This window comes from Chrysemys picta, chromosome 1, assembly GCF_011386835.1.
Source record: "Chrysemys picta bellii isolate R12L10 chromosome 1, ASM1138683v2, whole genome shotgun sequence".
Taxonomy (NCBI): domain Eukaryota; kingdom Metazoa; phylum Chordata; order Testudines; family Emydidae; genus Chrysemys; species Chrysemys picta.
In genome coordinates this window covers 318,536,477-318,549,673 of record NC_088791.1, presented here as the reverse complement: position 1 = coordinate 318,549,673, position 13,197 = coordinate 318,536,477, and the positions used below count along the sequence as shown (strand labels likewise).

At 40.2% G+C, this 13,197-nt stretch overlaps 1 protein-coding gene across 1 annotated transcript in view; it reads right to left on the bottom strand.

The window, feature by feature from the left end:
• Positions 1 to 13,197, bottom strand: part of CWF19L2 (CWF19 like cell cycle control factor 2) — a 170,641-nt gene that overhangs the window by 131,754 nt on the left and 25,690 nt on the right. Inside the window, exons 3-4 of the mRNA XM_005289979.5 lie at positions 7,486 to 7,605; positions 5,674 to 5,784 (exon numbers count right to left, since the gene is read on the bottom strand). Coding sequence (XP_005290036.2) covers positions 5,674 to 5,784; positions 7,486 to 7,605 — 231 coding nt within the window. The remainder of the gene's footprint in view (positions 1 to 5,673; positions 5,785 to 7,485; positions 7,606 to 13,197) is intronic.

Here is a 13,197-nt window from a genome sequence, read left to right as displayed (position 1 = left end):
CATTCACCGGTGGCAGCGGGAAGCAGAGTGACCCGACCCCAGCCCATTCCACTCCCCCAGCATCCAGCGCTGTTGCTTGGGGAGGGGGCTTGGAGGAAAGGGTCAGGCCTGCCCCCACACTCACCAGCGGCAGGAAGCGGAGCAACGCAGCTGGGAGCTGGTGGAGCAGGCTAGGGCCTGGTCGCTCTGCTTCCCACCGCCACCACTGATGAGTGCAGGGGCGGGCGCAACCCCTTCTACCAGCTCCAGTACCCCTGCTAATCCCACGGGCCGCATCGCTCAGGGGAGGGGGCTTCGGGGAAGGGGTGGAATGGGGGTAGGGTGGGGGCAGAGCAGGGGCGGGAAGAGGTGGGGTGGGGCAGAGCAGGGACAGGAGCTTGGGGAAAGGGGTCGAATGGGGGCAGGGCGGGGGCGGAGATGGGGGGTTGGCTTGTGGATGGGGCTGGCCGCTGGAGCCAGGGCCGCATACACAGCATGCAGCTGCCTAGGGAACCATGAAACTTGGTGCCCCAAATTACGTGGTGCCCTACGCAGCTGCGTATTCTGCGTATGCCTAAGGTTGGCCCTGGGCACATTCCCACATCAGAACCATTCTTTTCAAGTGACAAATCTGAGGACCTGTCCCAGGTTGTTATGTCCATAGAGGAGGTTATGGAACAAATTGATAAATTAAATAGTAAGAAGTGACCAGAACCAGATGGTATTCCCACAAGAGTTCTGAAAAAACTAAAATATAAACTACAGAACTATCAACTGTAGGATGTAATCAATTGCTGAAACAAGCCTCTATACCAGATAACTGGAAGGTGGCTAACATAATGCCTATTTTTAAAAAGGGCCTCAGAGATGATCCTGGCTATTACAGGTCAGCGAGCCTAACTTCAGTGCCAGGCAAATTGATAGAAACTATAGTAAAGAACAAAATTATCAGATACAAACACCATTTTTTGGCAAAGCATCAAGATGGCTTTTGTAAATGGAAATTATGCCTCAATCTATTAGAATTCTTTGAGGGCATCAACAAGCATGTGGCTAATGGTGATCCACTTGATACTGTGTACATGGATTTTCAGAAAGCCTTTAACAAGGTCCCTCACCAAAGGCTTAAGGAAACTAAGCAGTTACAAGATAAGAGAGAAGGTCTTCTCATGGATCAGTAACCGGTTAAAAGATAGGAAATAAAGGGTAGGAATAAATGGTCCATTTTCACAGTAAAGAGAGGTAAATAGCAGGGTCACCATAGGATCTGTAGTGGTACCAGTGCTCCTCAACATAGAATTATAGAATCACAGAACTGGAAGGGACCTCGAGAGGTCATCTAGTCCAGTCCCCTGCACTCAAGGGAGGACTAAGTATTATCTAGACCATCCCTGACAGGTGATCATCTAACCTGCTCTTAAAAATCCCCAATGATGGATTCCACAACCTCCCTAGGCAATTTATTCCAGTGTTTAACCACTCTGACAGTTAGGAAGTTTTTCCTAACGTCCAACCTAAATCTCCTTTGCTGCAATTTAAGCCCATTGCTTCTTGTCATATCCTCAGAGGTTAAGAAGAACAATTTTTCTCCCTCCTCCTTGTAACAACCTTTTATGTACTTGTAAACTGTTATGTCCCCTCTCAGTCTTCTCTTCTCCAGACTAAACAGCCCCATTTTTTTCAATCTTTCCTCATAGGTCATGTTTTCTAGACCTTTAATCATTTTTGTTGCTCTTCTTTGAACTTTCTCCAATTTATCCACATCGTTCCTGAAATGTGGTCCCCAGAACTGGACACAATATTCCAGTTGAGGCCTAATCAAGTAGAGCAGAAGAATTACTTCTCGTGTCTTGCTTACAATACTCCTGCTAATACATCCCAGAATGATGTTTGCTTTTTTTGCAACAGCGTTACACTGTTGACTCATATTTAGCTTGTGATCCACTCTGAGCCCCAGATTCCTTTCTGCAGTACTCCTTCCTAGGCAGTCATTTCCCATTTTCTATGTGTGCAACTGATTGTTCCTTCCGAAGTGGAGTGCTTTGCATTTGTCCTTTTGAATTTCATCCTATTTACTTCAAACCATTTCTCCAGTTTGCCCAGATCATTTTGAATATTAATCCTATCCTACAAAGCACTTGCAACCCCTCCCAGCGTGGTACCATCCACAAACTTTATAAGTCTACTCTCTATGACATTATCTAAATCACTGATGAAGATATTAAACAGAATCAGACCCAGAATCAATGTGGGACCCCACTCGTTATGCCCTTCCAGCATGACTGTGAACCACTGATAACTACTCTCTGGGAACAATTTTCTAACCAGTTATGCACCTACCTTATAGTAGCTCCATCTAGGTTGCATTTCCCTAGTTTGTTTATGAGAAGGTCATGCGAGACAGTATCAAAAGCCTTACTAAAGTCAAGATATACCACATCTACCACTTCCCCCCATCCACAAGGCCTGTTTACCCTGTCAAAGAAAGCTATCAGGTTGGTTTGACACCAACACTAACATATTTATAAATATTCTGGAAAAAGGAGTAAACAGTGAGATGGCAAAGTTTGCAGATGATACACAATTACTGGTTTGGACAACAAAGTTATATCCAAAGCTGACTGCAAATAGTACAAAGGGATCTCACAAGACTGGGTGACAAAATGGCAGGTGAAATTCAATGTTGATAAATGCAAAGTAATGCACATTGGAAAACATAATCCCAACTATAAATATAAAATGATGGGGTCTAAATGAGCTCTTATCATTCAAGAAAGCTCTTGGAAGTCACTGTGGATAGTTCCCTGAAAACATCCACTCAATGTGCAGCGGCACTCAAAAAATCTAGTAATATTAGGAACCATTAGGAAAGGGATAGATACTAAGGCAGAAAACATCAAAATGCCACTATATAAATCCATGGTATGCCCACATCTTGAATACTGAATGCAGTTCTGGTCACCCCATATCATAAAAGATATTAGAATCGGAAAGGGTGCAGAGAAGGAATACAAAAATTATTAAGGTTATGAAACAGCTTCCATATGAGGAGAGATTAAAAAGATTGGGATTATTCATTTTAGAAGAAAGGATGACTGGGGAGGGGATGAATGATAGATGTCTATACAATCACAAATGTTGTGGAGAAAGTGAATAAGGAAGTATTATTTTCCCTTTTCATAACACAAGAACTAAAAGATCACCCAATGAAATTAATAAGCAGTAAATATAAGGAAGTACTACTTCACAAAACGCAGTCGACCTGTGGATCTCATTGCCAGAGGATGTTACGAAGGCCATAAGTATAACTGGGTTCAAAAAGAATTAGACAAGTTCATGGAGGATAGGTCCAGCAATGGCTATTAGTCAAGATGGTCAAGAATGCAACCCTGCACTCTGGCTGTCCTTAAACCTCTGATGGCTGGAAGCTGGGACTAGATGATAGGGGATAGGTCACTCGATAATTGCCCTGTTCTGTTCATTCTCCTTGAAGCATCTGGTACTGGCCATGGTCGGAAGACCGGATACTGGGTTAGATGGTCTGGTCTGACCCACTAAGGCCATTCTTATGGTGTAAGTGATCCTCTCCAAAAAAGAAAAGGCTTGAAGAACACAATGCTCATAGGGAGTACAAATGCCCATGAGCTACAAAGGGTTTGTTTCTGAACTTTTATCCTGCCATTTTCAGCAATCAGTAAAGGGCATTTCTCTGATTCAGAGAGGCTTTTTGCTTCCCTTGACCAGATGCACTTCATAAAATCAGTCCCCTGGAAGCCAGAAGCATATTCAGAATTAACTTCACAGTGTAGAAAAGGCCATGAAACTTTTGACCATTTTTAGGTCATTAAAATGTGCTGGGGAAAATATGTATCTGTCCATTTGCCAATCCCGAAGGAGTCCACCAAGGGGAGGAAAAAAATCCTCAAATATCACACGTTAACTCCTCATATAAAGTGTAGAGTCTAATTGTGGACAGCCAAGTACCAGTCGACCAATTCACAGACCAAGTAGTGTTTGGATAAGAAAGAAATGACCTTGAAGCAAAAGCTATTGGTAGAAATCCAAAAACAGTTTTTTTACAGCCTCCTCAGTTTAGACTGCATTCAACAATCTACACCTTAAAGCCAGAGGTAGTGTTATTCAGGAAAGTTCCTGTAAGTTTACCTATATTGCCTTTAGGCCTGACCTGTCAGAAAAGAGAAGGAGAAACCTGAAAAGCAGCAATGCTGAAAGAGACTTGGGGGCAACAATGAACAGTAATTATATAGGAGTTTGCAATTCAACGTGGCAGAAAAAAAATCAATGTAATTTTGGACAACAGACACAGGGACATCACATCACAAAGCAGGGGGTGTATGGCCCTAAGGTGACTGCACTTGGAGTAAAGCATTCAATTCCAGATCTTTGATCACCAGATACGTTGGAGAGAGATTAAGAGAAGCTTACTTATGAGACCATATATACAAGGGAAGCTACCTCTCTTTCTAACTGCACTTAGGTGTAAAAAAAAAAGATGAAGGACATGGAGGATGCTACCCCAAAAATTTCCCTGTACAATGGTTTGACAGGATAAACAGAGACCTAGCCTAGTTTGCACACCCTCACCAAAAGAGGAGCACTTCTTTGTTTTCTCTCAGCATTCTTCAATTTGATGATCTTAAAGGACCCAGCCCCCTGCTGGTGTTACAATCATGGTATTACTAATAAAAACCTCTTGAAAGAAGGCTTAACTATACAGAGGGGAAACTAGAGTAGGGAAAGTGCTGGAAGCAAGGAAACCAGCCTTACTGGTCCTTGGCTGTTCCAAAATTTACCCTCCTAAGATTATGTGGGCCTAGCACACACAAGTAATTCATGTGCCACATACGAAGTAATTCACATGTGTGCCAAATATAATTGGACTAGACTTGCTTTCAGTAGGGCTAAACAACAGTTCAGCCTGAATCATTTCACTCTGCACTAGCTTAGTGTCATCATGGTCTCAGCTACCATAGTTAAGAGAGTCTTATTCTTACTGTCCTACAGTACATCAGTGGCCTTTCAAAAATCCCGCAGAATCTCCTCTATCTAGGATCTACATTAGCATCATGGGATAGGTAACCAAAACTGAACTGAGAGGATTAAAACGCACATCAACATAGCTAGAAAAGACACACTTAACAGTATGTGCTTAAACTAGTGCAATCACACTGCTTCAGTTAAGGACAGTTCAATTCTCCAGATGACACATAATTTGTGAGATGTAGAGGATAGCTAAGAATGTTGCAGGATCCCTGATGCAACCAGTCTTGCTGGTCAAACACTCTGCAGTTTCTTTAGTCACTATACCTCTTCAAGCACCATGTACTCAAAAAGTCATTGAAGATTGACTTGATCTATGCAGAGAAATTAACAAGGTTAGTCAAGATTTTAATCTGACCTTATTAAGAAAACCAGGCTAAATCACTACATGCTTGGGCATATGATGCACAAAACTGATGCTAGGCAACATAATTGTAATACTTTGCTAGATGCTTGATAAAACAGGAAAAAATGCCCAATTAACAAAATCTAACATCTACCTAAATATATATAATATTTACATTTTAAGTAGCTATTGATCAAAGAATTTACAATGAACTATAGAGCAAATGTAGCCACACTTTACACTAGGCCCAAATGATTTTACCTTTCCATAATTACCAGGCTACTCACCTGAACTGCAGGATTTTCTGTAGCATCCGACTGCTCCTTCTTGACTTTCCAAGCCTTTTCTGTGCAAATTGACTGTGATATAGTTGATTCAACCCATTCAACTGAAGAATCCTAAGAATAAGTGTTTGAGTAATTTAGAAAAATTCAAAAGCACTGAATTTTACAGAATGACCAAACCTTAAGCACTGTTATAAACTGAGGACACACTATTACTAAGAACATTTTACAAAGAAAATGCCATTTGATGTGATCTCATCAAAATAGCATGTTAGTCTCTCCCTATCCCACATCAACAGTTTATTAATATTGTATTGTCATGAAAAGAAAACACAATCGCCATTTGCCAGAAAGTTTAAACTGTCCTGCTGATACTTTGAAACAAACAAAAAATACGTACAAGTAAAACTTCTAAATTAGTGACAAAATAAAAAAAGAAATGTTTTATTAAGCTTTACTGGTGCAACATTTGCGTTTAAATTAAAAATGTAATAATTTATATAATCTCTTCACATTTTAATTGTATCTCATTCCCACCCAACATATATATATGCATCTCTCTCTAAGAGGAAGAGAAGTTTTCTGGAGTGCTGCAATTTTATACTCGGAACAAACCGCTCTCTGCTGATCAGACATTCCCTGTTATTTATAGGAACCTGACATGAGAACAAAAGATTTTGTATCAAAGGTATCAGGGTCAGAAGGGTGCTGCATCTTGATGACTCTCTGATGTAATTTGCAGCTTTGGGTGCTTCCGACAGGAAACATGGGACCAATCTGTGGTTTTGGTTATTTCCCACAGGTTAGCAAGTCAAAAACACAGTTCACTTAGCTGTATGTTCCTGCAGAAAAACCTTGTCCTATTGAACCTTCCTATGCATCAGGAAGAAAGGGTAATCTTCAAGAAAACAATAAAGCTACCGTGCTTGCACACAAATGCTACATTTAAAACTGGGGACTTCAAAACACATAGCAAATACTCAGAAAATCCAATCAGAACAAAAAGAACAGGAGGACTTGTGGCACCTTAGAGACTAACAAATTTATTGTAGCATAAGCTTTCATGGGCTACAGCTAAAGCTTATGCTACAATAAATTTGTTAGTCTCTAAGGCTAGGTCTACACTACTGGGGGGGGGTTTGACCTAAGATACGCAACTTCAGCTACGTGAATAGCTTGGCTGAAGTTGCGTATTTTAGGTCGACTTACCTGGCTGTGAGGACGGTGGAGAGTCGACCGCTGCCACTCTGCCGTCGACTCCGCTTCCGCCTTTTGCCGCGGTGAATTTCCGGAGTCGACTGCAGAGCGATCAGGGATCGATTTTATCGCGTCTTCACTAGACGTGATAAGTCGATCCCCAATAGATCAATTGCTACCCGCCGATCCGGCGGGTAGTGAAGACGTGCCCTAAGGTGCCACAAGTACTCCTGTTCTTTTTGTGGATACAGACTAACACGGCTACTACTCTGAACCAATCAGAACAGAATTTCCTGCTGGCCTGTTTACTCCACTTGATAAAAAATGAAAAACAAGAGGGCCAGGAAGCAGTGCCATGATTTCCAAGCAAGTCTGTGACTGCTAAAAATAAAATGGGAGCCCACTGGCCTCTAACTGGAAGAGAGAGCATTACAGGAGTATTAAAGAAACTGAAAAAAAATTAATAAAATACCAGCAAGATATCATGTAGCACTGTCTTTAGGAAAAGGAAAATATGCCTCAATATTAGTGGCAACTTCTTTCCAAAAAGGCAGGTTAAAAGTGATTTGTTTGTTTTTAAACATTCTTTCAAGATAATATTTTAAGTTTATTACTTACTGAAGAGCTATCACTTGAATCATCATTTTTTTCAAATTTTTGGTTTTTACTTTTCTTCTTTTCTTTCTTAAGTTTTCTTGAGTGTTTATCTTTTTTCTTCTTTTTCTTCACAGAATGTTCCTATATAAGCAAACATTTATAAATGATATGAAAACAAATCACATAGAAAAAAAAAGATAGACCATTAATCAAATTACATAGAAAAAAAATCTAGCTAATTCTAAACCATCAAAACTGTAACTGCATGTTCTTATTACTATTTCGATCGTCCTCCATCAACCATTCCTTCTGACTGTTTCTTAGCACTTGTCTACACAGGATTTATTTAATATATTTTTCCGCTACATTGAAAAAGTACATCTATACACTTTGTTTATTATGGCTTAAGCTATTTCTCTTAAGAACGTAAGAATGGCCGTACTGGATCAGACCAAAGGTCCATCCAGCCCAGTATCCTGTCTACTGACAGTGGCCAAAGCCAGATGCCCCAGAGGGAGTGAACCTAACAGGTAATGATCAAGTCATCTCTCTCCTGCCATCCATCTCCACCCTCTGAGAAACAGAGGCTAGGGACACCATTCCTTACCCATCCTGGCTAATAGCCATTAATGGACTTAACCACCATGAATTTATTTATTTCTCTTTTAAACCCTGTTATAGTCCTAGCTTTCACAACCTCCTCAGACAAGGAGTTCAAGTTGATTGTGTGAAGTAGAACTTCCTTTTATTTAGTTTTAAACCTGCTGCCATTAATTTCATTTGGTGGCCCCTAGTTCTTATATTATGGGAACAAGTAAATAACTATTCCTTATTCACTTTCTCCATATCACTCATGATTTTATATACCTCTACCATATCCCCCCTTAGTCTCCTCTTTTCCAAGCTGAAAAGTCCTAGCTTCTTTAATCTTTCCTCCTATGGGACCCGTTCTAAACCCCTAATCATTTTAGTTGCCCTTCTCTGAACCTTTTCTAATGCCAGTATATCTTTTTTGAGATGAGGAGACCACATCTGTACGCAGTATTCAAGATGTGGTCGTACCATGGATTTATATAAGGGCAATAAGATATTCTCCATCTTATTCTCTATCCCCTTTTTAATGATTCCTAACATTCTGTTTGCTTTTTTGACTGCCGCTGCACACTGCGTGGACATCTTCAGAGAACTATACACGATGACTCCAAGATCTTTTTCCTGATTAGTTGTAGCTAAATTAACCCCATCATATTGTATGTATAGTTGGGGTTATTTCCCAATGTGCATTACTTTACATTTATCCACATTAAATTTCAGTTGCCGTTTTATTGCCCAATCACTTAGTTTTGTGAGATTTTTTTGAAGTTCTTCACAGTCTGCTTTGGTCTTAACTATCTTGAGCAGTTTAGTATCATCTGCAAACTTTGCCACCTCACTTTTTACCCCTTTCTCCAGATCATTTCTGAATAAGTTGAATAGGATTGGTCCTAGTACTGACCCTTGGGGAACACCACTAGTTACCCCCCTCCATTCTGAGAATTTACCATTTATTCCTACCTTTTGTTCCCTGTCTTTTAACCAGTTCTCAATCCATGAAAGGATCTTCCCTCTTATCCCATGACAACTTAATTTACATAAGAACCTTTGGTGAGGGACCTTGTCAAAGGCTTTCTGGAAACGTAAGTACACTATGTCCACTGGATCCCCCTTGTCCACATGTTTGTTGACCCCTTCAAAGAACTCTAATAGATTAGTAAGACATGATCTCCCTTTACAGAAACCATGTTGACTTTTGCCCAACAACTGATGTTCTTCTATGTGTCTGACAATTTTATTCTTTATGATTGTTTCAACTAATTTGCCTGGTATTGACGTTAGACTTACCGATCTGTAATTGCCGGGATCACCTCTAGAGCCCTTTTTAAATATTGGCATTACATTAGCTATCTTCCAGTCATTGGGTACAGAAACTGATTTAAAAGACAGGTTACAAACCAAAGTTAGTAGTTCCGCAATTTCACATTTGAGTTCTTTCAGAACTCTTGGGTGAGTGCCATCTGGTCCCCGTGACTTGTTAGTGTTAAGTTTATCAATTAATTCCAAAACCTCCTCTAGTGACACCTCAATCTGTGACAATTCCTCAGATTTGTCACCTACAAAAGCCGGCTCAGGTTTGGGAATCTCCCTAACATCCTCAGCCATGAAGACTAAAGCAAAGAATTCATTTAGTTTCTCCACAATGACTTTATCGTCTTTAAGTGCTCCTTTTGTATCTCGATTGTCTAGGGGCTCCACTGGTTGTTTAGCAGGCTTCCTGCTTCTGATGTACTTGAAAAACATTTTGTCATTACCTTTTGAGTTTTTGGCTAGCTGTTCTTCAAACTCCTTTTTGGCTTTTCTTATTACATTTTTACACTTAATTTGGCAGTGATTATGTTCCTTTCTATTTACCTCACTAGGATTTGACTTCCACTTTTTAAAAGATGCTTTTTTACCTCCCACTGCTTATTTTACATGGTTGTTAAGCCACAGTGGCTCTTTTTTAGTTCTTTTACTGTGTTTTTTAATTTGAGGTATACATTTAAGTTGGGCCTCTATTATAGTGTCTTTGAAAAGTTTCCATGCAACTTGCAGAGATTTCACTCTAATCACTCTACCTTTTAATTTCTGTTTAACTAACCCCCTCATTTTTGCATAGTTCCCCTTTCTGAAGTTAAATGCCACAGTATTGGGCTGTTGAGGTGTTCTTCCCACCACAGGAATGTTAAAAGTTATTATATTATGGTCACTATTTCCAAGCAGTCCTGTTATAGTTACCTCTTGGAGCAGATCCTGCGCTCCACTCAGGACTAAATCGAGAATTGCCTCTCCCCTTGTGGGTTCCTGTACCAGTTGCTCCAAGAAGCAGTCATTTAAAGTATCAAGAAATTTTATCTCTGCATTTCATCCTGAGGTGACATGTTCCCAGTCAATATGAGGATAATTGAAATCCCCCACTATTATTGAATTCTTTATTTTGATAGCCTCTCTAATCTCCCTTAGCATTTCATCGTCACTATCACTGTCCTGGTCAGGTGGTGAATAATAGATCCTAATGTTATATTCTTATTAGAGCATGAAATTACTATCCATAGAGATTCTACAGGTCTTCACTTTTTTTAAATAGTTGCACAGTATTCTGGACAGGTATCCCATGGTGCAATCTTCCACTGCCAGGCTCCATACACACGGAGATTTTTCTCGCAGCTCATTATGGGATGCCTTCCAGAACATACTGGAATTCTTGGATTTGGGGTCAAAGAAATCAAATCCCATGATTCCTCTCCTGGCATCCCATCATTCATCTGCATTTTGCAGGCCAGCACCATTTTTCAAACTGCTGCCAGGTAGCATGGAGAAAACACTGCCGAGTGTCATGATCCTGACCTGGCCTGAGCTGATTGTGATTAACACAAACAAGCTTCTCCACATGTTCTGGCAGTCATGAGGCCAGCTGGCTTTGGTTGGTTTGGGAGATAGCCATGGTGATGCCATGGCAATACAGGAAGAGTACGAAATCAAGCAGTTACTTCTGCAGGACTCTTTCTTGGAGCGTCTTCACTCAATGCAATGCTGCTTCTGGGTTCAGCAAACTAGCACAGGCTGGTGGGAAAGAACAGTGATGACCAGCAGTGAGGGCAGAACTTCAGGACAACAAAGGCCACTTCCCTAAAAATCTGTTGAGCTCACACTGAAACTGCAGTGATGGAATACCAAAATGAGTGCTCCCCTCAGCGTGGACAAGCATAAGGCCATCGCCATCTGAAAGCCACCTCCCCCAGTTACTACTGGTCAGTAGCTAAACAGTTTGGTATTGGTAGATCAGCTGTCGGGCTGTTCTCGTGGAGGTGTGCACTGCTATTGATAGGGTGTTGTTGGGCTAGTTCATAAAGCTTGGCAATACATAGAAGGTATTTCATGGATTTACCTGAGTGCCTCTACAACTGGTCAAGGAAACGGGTAGGGATGCATTGTTCAGTATAGTGGATGGAAAATTAATGTACTGTAACCCAGGAAATTAATGAAATTTTTTGTATAAACATTTTATTATGAATAGATTATATTGGGGGAAACTGAATTTCATTGAAATTTCCCAGCCAAGTTTTTCATAATAAAAACCTTTATTGAGTCAATGTAACAGTGCTAACTTAAAACCAATGGAACTATGATGACAGAACACACAAAGTGCTGAGTCTTCAGATCTGAACCAATGGGCTCACAAGTGTGTAAGAGTGAAAATTGTTACCCTTATTCTGAGGTATGGAGTGTTGTGGGAAGGGACTATCTTGATGCAAAGGAAAGATAGGAAGAATAGTAAGTGGCCAATATGGCTGCATCAAGAGCTTTTTAATTACCTGAAAATCAAAAAGGAATCCTACAAAAAGTAGAAATATTGGCAAACTGCTAAGTACAAAACAATAGCACAAGCATGTAGGGACAAAGCATAAAATGAGTTACAGCTAGCAAGGGACATAAAAAGGCAGAAAGAAGAGGTTCTATAAAGACATTTATCTTGATTTTACTAAGGCTTTCGACACAGTCCCACATGACAATCTCATAAGCAACTTAGGGAAATGCTGTCTAGATGAAATTACTATAAAGTGGGTGCACAACTGGTTGAAAGACCACACTCAAAGAGTTATCAATAGTTCACTGTCTAACTGGGAGAACGTATCTAGCGAGGTCCTGCAGTGGGTCTGTCCTGGATCCGGTACTATTCAATATTTCTTGGATGAAAGAGTGGAGAGTATGCTTATAAAATTAGCAGATGACACCTAGGTGGAAGGGGTTGCAAGCATTGTGAAGGACATGGTTAGACTTCAAAATGGCCTTGATAAATTGGAGAATTGGTCTGAAATCAACAAGATTAAATTCAATCAAGATAAGTGTAAAATACTACACTTAGAAAGGAAACATCAAAAGCACAACTACAAAATGGAGAATAACTGGCTAGGTCAGTGGTTCTCAACCAGGGGTATGCGTATCCCTGGGTGTACGCAGAGATCATCCAGAAGACATATAAGCTCATCTAGGTATTCGCCTAGTTTTACAACAGGCTACATAAAAAGCACTAGTTAAGTCAGTACAAACTACAATTTCATACAATGACTTGTTTTATACTGCTCTATATACTATAAGCTGAAATGTAAGTACAATATTTATAGTCCAATCGTTTTATTTTATAATTATATGAGAAAAATGAGAAAGTAAGCAATTTTTCAGTAATAGTGTGCTGTGACTTCTGTTTTTATGTCTCATTTTGTAAGCAAGTTTTTAAGTGAGGTGAAACTTGGAATTCGCGAGACAAATCAGACTCCTGAAAGGTGTACAGTAGTCTGGAAAGGTTGAGAACCACTGGAGTAAGCAGTAAGACTGCTGAAAAAGCTCTGGGGTTATAGTGAATTATGAATTAAATATGAGTCAACAATGTGATATAGTTGTGAAAAAGATGACTATTCTGGGTCTTATTAACAGGAGTGCTGTATATAAGACACGGGAGGTAATTGTCCCACTCTACTCAGAACTGGTGAGGCCTCAGCTGGAGTAGTGTGTCCAGTTCTGGGTGCCACACTTTAGGAAAGATGTGGAGAGAACAAAAAAGGATAAAAGGTTTAGAAAGCCTGACTTGAGAAAAAGTTTAAAGAACTGGACATGTTTAGTCTTGAGAAAAGACAGCTGAAGGGGGGAGCTGATTTA